This window comes from Patiria miniata, unplaced genomic scaffold (assembly GCF_015706575.1).
Source record: "Patiria miniata isolate m_02_andy unplaced genomic scaffold, ASM1570657v1 HiC_scaffold_9, whole genome shotgun sequence".
Lineage (NCBI taxonomy): Eukaryota > Metazoa > Echinodermata > Asteroidea > Valvatida > Asterinidae > Patiria > Patiria miniata.
Window position 1 is genome coordinate 27,180,366 of NW_024037076.1, and position 8,618 is coordinate 27,188,983.

Genomic DNA, 8,618 nt, shown 5'->3' on the forward strand with positions numbered 1-8,618 from the left:
TATTTTAAAGCAAATATTGTTACACTGACCTGTTTTGTGTTCACAGATGCTGGAATAAATGCTGTTATTGTAGTCTGGTTCTCTGGCCCCACTAATTCAGATAAAACGGAGCAATTTACATACATCGGAGAATATTTGTATGGTCAGGAAAACCAGTCTAGCTGGCTTGCATACCCGTTCACGGATGTGTAACCGATTGCAAACAAAATATGGACTAACTAGATTTGGTAAATTCGGGGCAATATTTGAAGAAAAGTACAGTTTTTTCTTTCGATGGTCGCGGCCGACCATCATTCGAAATTGATACAAAAATACCACTTTTCTGAAAATGACAACACATGCACACCAGGTGCCATGATTCAGGATGCTGCGAAAGCAAAATGATGTATGTTCTTAGACATACAGTAGTGTAGCCTAAGATGAAATATCAAAATGAATCATTTTCGGGGATTCTGTGAAACAAAGCATGACGTTAAGATCGAGATCCAAAAGTTTTCAAATTAAACTCGCCAATTAAAGTCGTGATCCAACCATCAGGTCCGCCATAATACAGGGTGAGTCAAAAAGAAGCGGAACCCAAACCCCCAATAATTATATTTCATATTTAAAAAAATACGTAGCACCAAACATAATGACTGGAAAGCCAATGTCATAAGCTACTTTTAGATGAAAAAATGACGAAATTGCTCAATCAGTTCAAAGAATATCACCATATAAACACAATGACCCTAAAACTCTTTCAGCCAAAAGTGCGATTTCAAGAAGTGTCGTCACAGTTGTCTTCAAGCATCACCAGCGATAAACCCTCAGTTTAAAAGTTACAAATATTCAACTAAGTCCTTTGAAGGCCCGTGTTTAATAAAAACCTAACCAGGGTTGTTAATGAAGATATTGTGTACTACAGTTGTTGACAAAGTTGTTGAAACAAGAATATTCTGTGTCATTTTTTTGTTGTTCCAAACAGTCAGAATACACAATAAATTGGTTTTTTTTTGACAGAACAGGTTTCAGGGTCATTGCGTTTAAATGGTGATATTCTTTGAACGGATTGAGCAATTCCAGTAATTTTTTCATCTAAAAGTAGCTTTTGAAATTGGATTTCCAGTCATTATTTTTGGTGCTACATATTTTTAAAATATAAATATATTTTTTGGGAGGGTTTGGGTTCCGCTTTTTTTGACTCACCCTGTATAATTGTTTCACACTAACGTAGTTATTTTGAATATAAGTGTGCAACACACGATGTATCACAGAACCTTACGAATCGAGACCCACCTCAGTTAAAAATCGTGATCTTACTATCAAGTCCACCATTATATAATCGTGTCACACTAGCATAATTGTTTCGAATGTTTTAAGTGTGCAACACACGGATATGTAACTAATTCTACATTACCATTGCCTTGAGTACCTAATTGTTGGTAGATACGTGCGCTATATAAGACTCCGTTATTGCATGGTTGTACAATTGTTAGCTTAATACACTTTAAATATCACAGTAGCGTTGTATGCTATACGATACAACTTGGCGACCAATTATAAATATATTACTCTTAAAGGATTTGGTCGTTTTTAGTACATCACAATGTATGAATAAGTTGGATTATAATGTGTCTCACATCGCAAAGTGTACAGTGATCGATGAGCCTCAGATTAATGCTCTCAAGAAACTCAGTGATGTTAATGCTTTCGGTGAAAGAACATTAAATCCATGTTGACATTAGTAACATGTGAAACAAGGTGCACGTAACGCATGTATATACGCTACGACAAAATATTTAAAGAGACATAGCATAATTATTGAACGTTGAATTATCTTATGTGCATGAGGTTTGTGGACAACATAATGCATTATACTGTTTCATTTCATTGGTACATAATTAGCACATAAAATATAATATTGTAACATCTAAGCTAAAATGCATTAAAGCATTGAATGGTAAATCAACATCTGAGCTCGAAGGCAACTTTGTTCGCGTTCGATGCCTACGCACTGCCACCGGCTATACTGGCCATATATTTTTTTGTTAACAAGGGCATCAGCTGTAGATGCTACTTCCCACGCAGAAAACATTGTTTTTTTTCTTTTGATTCGGAGTATTTCTTGCTTCCTTTACTGCCTGCCGCTTTCCCCCTCGTTTATCCAAGGGGACCGATGATAATTTACGCATTTATATACAAACGCAATAATTAATTGCCTGCAAGCAGATGATGTTATCCTGGATAGTGTGAATCTGAATACATAAACTCGTGTCGGTGCGTGTGGTCCTAGATACCAAGGCATATATATTAGGGCGTATGAATAAAAGCAGCATTTGAAGAATTCACAACCCTCCGTTTTAAAATAAAACCGAATAAACGGGACACAGGATAATTTGCTTTTTGGGCATTTCTTTTCTGTTTTAACCAATAAACATGATCAAAGGGTGCATGGACTTGTTGAAGTTTCAACTAAGCTCAGAGTATACTTAACTGTGCATTTTGAGAAAACATAGAAAACGTATGCACAATGGTGTTGGATCTGTACGGATTCTATTGTAATTACGCACTTAAAAAAACTGTGTTCGCGGGCACATTTTCTTAAACCACCTTCTATGATTGTTAACTTCGGAATGATACCATTTCAGGCGGAATAATTTAACGGGGTTTTTGGCACCAGTTCTATGGTCACTTTGCGCAAAGAGTTTTTCGTTAAACCGGTAGGTACGTATATACATGTAGGTAATGGCAAATGTTCCTATGCGTGCTTTTAAAAGAACCCACTTCATGCTTTCACCGGTCGTAAACCCTATTGGTGGCTTGGTTTCGTATGGCCTACAAATTACAAGCATTTGCTGATCATTTCATTGTATAGCTTAGAGCTAAATTGAGTGTGAATATGGAAAGACACGACTTAATTCTCTACCCGAATGACCTATCGAGACCATGAGCGCTGTTTGTGTTCATGTACACGTTGTCACGTAGATATAGGTATATACACCTGTGTGCATCACACGAGACAATTTCCACAGGCAATCTGGAGGCAACCAAATAAACAAAGAGACAGAAGGAATCCTAACAAAGAAGAAAAAACACTTTCCTAACAGTTTATGGAAATTCCTTAGAACATTTCAACAAATTGTCTTTTGTCTCCTTCTTGGAGATTACATGAAATTTCTGTAAATTGCCTGCCACTGTGCCACACGAAGTTAAAACCACACAGAAACGCGCTTAATTGCCACAACTGTTTTTGCAGTTTTACTTAATAAAATAGGAGTCAATCCAGAATTGGAAAAGAAATAAACACAAGACAAGACATGCCTATAAGGCTGCCCCTAGACCGCACAAAATGCCATCAATCGGATTCAGAATAGTCAATTGATATCTTTTGATGCATTATGTAGCCTACTTCACGAAATGCTACGGGGAGTCAGTCAGTCAGTCAGTCAGTCAGTCAGGTTCAAGGAGGCTTTAAGTGTGACCCTCGGAGACCATCAAACTATTAAAGCTTCAATTATTCAGACGGGTTTTATGTGATATATTTTCACTGAATGCTTTTATAAAGAATGTTTTATCTTTCTACTTGTACTCCGTTGCTAATTTTTATGACCCAGTGATGTTGTACACTTTACTTTATTCCCACGGCACCAGAAACTGGCTGTACTTTACTAGTTCCGACAGTTGACTGAACTCCAGTCGATCCGGTGCCGCTCGAGGTCTTGTCGTTGGCCCGCCATTCGCTCACCTGAACATCCCTGGCCAGTAGAATGGCGTACAGCTTTGGCAGATAGACGCAGAACAGCGTCAGGAAGGAGTTGAGCAGTATGGCAACGCACAGCGTGGCTACCTTCTGCAGAACGGTAGCCGCCGTGATGTAGACGGGCACGGCCGCCATGCCGAAGACCAGAGTGGAGTACACGCTGATGGCGATGAATTTGGACTCGTTGTAGTTGCTGGGTACCTTGCGAGCCTTGAAGGCGTAGTAGCAGCAGACTAGGACTATGAGGAGATTGCAGATCAGAGAAGCCAGGAAGCCGTTGCCGAACTTGCAGAAGGCTTCGATGTAGTCGGCCGGAGGGTAGAAAATCAGCTTAGCTGGCAGTGTGGGACTTGCTAATGTGCCGGCGACAGCAACCACAACCTAGAATCAAAGGACAACGTCACATATGAAAGAAACCCCACAGTCTTAAGTCAATTTTCACATTTTGAATGTAATGCATACCATTTGCAAACTGGAGGGCAGATTGGTAAAATGCTTACCCTTGGAGAATTGTACCCTTGACGATACAAGTATTGACACACAGTGAAAATGTATGTCCTAAGAGCGATATTCGGCTAAAGGGTCATCGCAGATTTGTCATGTGAACAATAAAAGTAAATTAAATAACAAGCGGTGGCAGCCATTTTGAAAATGGACACCATTGCTTGCTTTTTTTGTACCTCTCTATAGCCGAATATCTTTCTTAAAGCATACTTTGACTGTGTGCCAAACGCCACATACATGTATCATCTAAGGCACAATTCCTGTACCTATCTGCCGTAGAAAATATTCCGAAAATGAAAATGCCAACATATTTGAAATATCCCACTTGATTGTAAGTAAAGAAAAGGATTAAAGGTGCACGGGGTCCTGAAATCCTCGAAAATGTCATGTTTTGGATTGTTAACATATCCGTTTTCAAACATCTGGTTGAAAGGAAACCAACCTAATGTCTTACCGCTCCCGAGAAAAGACGGAAAATACCGGTTGTTACATCGGACACGACGGAGTACGATTACGTTTTTCCTGTCGTTTCCAGCATGTTCAGTCAACAGTATGTATGTTGTGTATGTCTACTATAACGTACGTATACAGCACCAATGCGCAAATGTGGTTTCTTACACGTCCGCAAAAGGCAAATACATTACGGATGAAATCACAACTATAGCACCCAAACAGATCGACTTTTTGGGGTCGCAAAAGTGGACCCCGAAAGTCGTTCTCGCGCGCACGCATAATTAACACACGCAGGAATAACACCAAAACGCCCATTTTTTTAAGGATAGTTGTGTGGATGTTTATAACCTACTTTTAAATGTTTTTTTCGGATTAACATCATTTCGTTCAAAGCGCGTTTTGTAGCCTTTTGCGGACGTGTAAGAAACCTCATTTATGCATTGGTGCTGTGTGTAATATTTATGTGACACACACAAGGTGTATCGTACATTGAATGGAAACGACAAGAAAAACGTATGCCTACTCCGTCGTGTCCGATGTAGGCCCTAAACAACCGGTTCTTTTTTTGGTCTTTTCTCGGGAACGGTCATTAAGCTAAGACATTAAGTTTGGTTTCCTTTCAAGCAGATGTTTGAAATCGGACAATTAAACAATCCAAAGCATGACATTTACGGGGATTTCAGGACGCAGTGCCCCTTTCTGTATCTGTATGGATACGTTGCAGAAATCTATTAGGCATTAACGCAACTGAGAGAAAGGGTGCACGCTGGGATGTTACACTGAGTGAGGTCCGTGGCTGGACCCTTTAATAGACAAACTGAATTTAAATCAAACAATTTCGCACAAATCGGCCAAAGAATAATAAGTAGGCCTATGCGATTGAGGCTAAAATGTTACAAAAGGTTTATTACTCAAACAAAAACCCAGAGAGGAGTCATAGCCAAAGGGTTAGCAGTCTATATTAAACAAAAGCCAAGAACACGTGTATTGCGTGTTCATCACTTATTTGAGTTTCAGTTATTGAGACACCAACAATCCTGGCTGCTGGTCGGACCTAACCAAGTTCCAGCGGCTATATCTATGGTTTATGGGCCTGGGAATGTATTGTGGTAAAGAAACCGTAAATGATTGTTCGAAAGCATAGAACAAAACAACTTACCATTGCTGCAAAGACGCCCAGTACAATTGTGAGCTGACTACGAGGGCCCATGAAACGAGGGGGCTTGTTGGACTTCTTGCCGGCGTCAAAGATCCTGTAGATCCGGTTGACCTTCAGCAGAGTCGGTGCGTACGTCAGGGTGAAACACAAGGCGACGATGATCTCCGAGGCACGGCAAGAGACAGCTGTAGGTGGTACGAGAAGCGAGAATGGAGCAAGGAAGGCTAGAGTGAGGCCCAAGATGTTGATGCTGCTCAGCTCACGGCTGGCGGCTTTGATCAGCACGTGGTGCCGGTAGTGGAAGAGTCCCAGCGCTGCAAGAAGGGACAGGACCAGTCCGAGGCCTGAAAGGATCAGGATGGAAACCACTGTGGGCTCGCTCCAACTTGGAGGCGTCGGCACAATCGGACGGCAAACTTGAAAACTAGCATCTGGCCACTCATCCACTGGGCATTGTTCGCATAGGTTGTTTTGAACAATGGCGTTGTTTGGACATTGTTGACAACCGAAGCAGCATTTTTCCTCCAACGGTACCTCGATGTGACCCGATGTGCAGATCTCTCGGCATAGCGAGGCAGGAGGGTCTCGTGACCCCCCGACCCACTGAATAGCCGATAAATTCACGTCAAGTCGTCTGTCCTCTGATGCCTCCCATTCTCCAAGTCTAACCACTTGAAAGACATCGTCTTGGAACTGGTAGTTCAGTATTTTGTACTTTCCGCCGGGATTACCGTTTACATCGAAAACGTACTTCCCGGCAAGTCCTTGGAATCGGAGACCCAGTAAGTAGGGTAGAAAATCCTGTCCTCTTATAGCCTGAATCGTGGAATTACAGTCGGTGGTGTCGTTACATCGATCGCGCAACAAGTCTTGCAGGCCGTACGCGAATGCATAAACAGCATCGACCAAAAAGTTGTCATTGGCTGCAATTCTTATCGGACAAAGAGCGATATCGGAGCACTGATTGTCCTTCATCCATTTATCCTTGAAACCCTGAAACCACGAGGAGAATGTTACGTCTCTTGTCTCTATATAGCGGAAGTATTCTTCGAAACCAGGAATTTGATTGTATTTAAGCTGCACATAAATGCTACCTTGCAGTCCCCGCAGATCGACGCCATGGTTAGCATGCATTGTACTCGGAAATGCCCAGGCATCGCTGCCAACAAATGTTATATTGTGAGGTATACCGAAGAGTTCCTCGATTGTTCTGACGATGCTGCCTGCAGCTGTGACCTCACTTATAATGACCACAACTCGCGCTTTGGGGAAGGCAGCTAGTCTACTGACGGCGTCGTAGAGCTCCGCCTTGGTTCCCGGAGACCGAACGGGAACGGAAAAAGCGACACATATGCCGTGCAGCTCTGCGAGGTCTAGCAAGGCCTGAGCTCCGTGAATTCCGTAGGTATTCAACTGGAAATACAGACCGACGTACTTCCATCCAAATTGTAGAAGAATATCGGCGATGGCTTTTGCCTGCAGGCTGTCCGGAGGGACCGTGCGGAGAAAATAGGGGAACCGGCGCTTGTCGCTGAGTTCGTTGCTTGTTGCAAATGGAGAGATGACAGGGATGCGATACAGGCTGGCGGCCTGCGCCGTCGGAATTGTAGTGGCACTCGATTGAGTTCCTATGATGCAGAAAAGATTCCCGTACTCTGCCGGACTGATCTTGGTGAACTCGACATCTTCCTGGGGTCTCTCGGATGTGCTTGCCAGGCTGAGCGCCGTCCACACCGACAGGGTCTCCGAGTAGCAGTTGTCGCGAATGTCGTAGCCGATGGTGATATTCGGCAAGAGATCGGTGCGATTGTTGATCTCTTCGATGGCGAAGCTAAGCAAGGCAGCCACCTCGTTGCCCCAACGACCGAGCGAGCCGCTGCACGGAGGCCCGGATCCGGAGAACCATCCGTGCATTGGCAATGATGCCCCAAGGATGACATCCCCAGGGCTAGTAAGGCTAACATGGGCAGCATCTGGTATGCTACCACCTGCTGATGGCCCTGCCGCCATCAAAAACAAAATACAAAGCGTCAAGAAAGCCATTTTATTGTTCCATTGATGAAATCTAGCTGGAAATAAATAATTGAATGTGAGGGAATGTTCAATGCGTGAAGTGAAGATGAAAACTAAAAATGTGCGAATACGAAAACAGCAGGAATTCCTAAAGACGGCATCAGCGGACGGTTTTGAGCTAGCTGCTGATAAAACCCCCAAAAGATTCGCGTGCAACGTGTTCAGCTCCGGACTTTGACTAACGTTAGTGCTGCAACACCGAACACCGTCGTGTCTTATATTGCAAAGGAAGACGGGTACTTCGAAGTAATAACACTTTAGAGGGAAAACTGTGTTTTCACTAAAAAAATACTACCGGAATAATCCTTTGAATGGGATGAATCAATTCGTTTAGAGGCAGGACAACCGCCAGTATAAAAGAATGCCCGCGCCATGGTTCTTTTGTATGCGGGGAATTGTTCCGCGCTAGACGATTTCATTCGACCGTCTGCTGGGACGTTGTGTCAATTAAATGGGTTGGAGATAATTGGACAAGAAAAATGATGCGAGTAAACAACAGCGACAGAATGGCCAACCTTCAAAGCAACGTTAGATTAGTTGAACCAAGATAATAAGAATGCCAGGAGATTGATTCCTTGCTCAAGGCCAGCGTGGATGTGCGGTAGAGCTTTATCCAGGGAACTTGCCTGGTATGGTTATGACACACAGCTTCATACAATGGATGAAAGACGAACGGGCGTTTGTTTCTCT

General features: G+C 42.8%; 2 protein-coding genes across 2 annotated transcripts in view; both read right to left on the reverse strand.

Annotated features, from left to right (window-relative positions):
• Positions 1 to 2,768, reverse strand: part of LOC119720987 (WD repeat-containing protein 6-like) — a 20,665-nt gene extending 17,897 nt beyond the window's left edge. Inside the window, 1 exon segment of the mRNA XM_038190852.1 lies at positions 2,764 to 2,768. Within this exon segment, the coding sequence (XP_038046780.1) occupies positions 2,764 to 2,768 (5 nt within the window).
• A 280-nt stretch (positions 2,769 to 3,048) lies between these two features.
• Positions 3,049 to 7,915, reverse strand: LOC119720988 (metabotropic glutamate receptor 1-like). The gene is made up of 2 exons (XM_038190853.1): positions 5,856 to 7,915; positions 3,049 to 4,120 (listed from the first exon to the last, which is right to left on the reverse strand). Exons 1-2 carry the CDS (start codon positions 7,896 to 7,898, stop codon positions 3,608 to 3,610), a joined length of 2,556 nt encoding a protein of 851 aa, XP_038046781.1. The 5' UTR covers positions 7,899 to 7,915; the 3' UTR covers positions 3,049 to 3,607.
• Between the last annotated feature and the right edge of the window lie 703 nt (positions 7,916 to 8,618).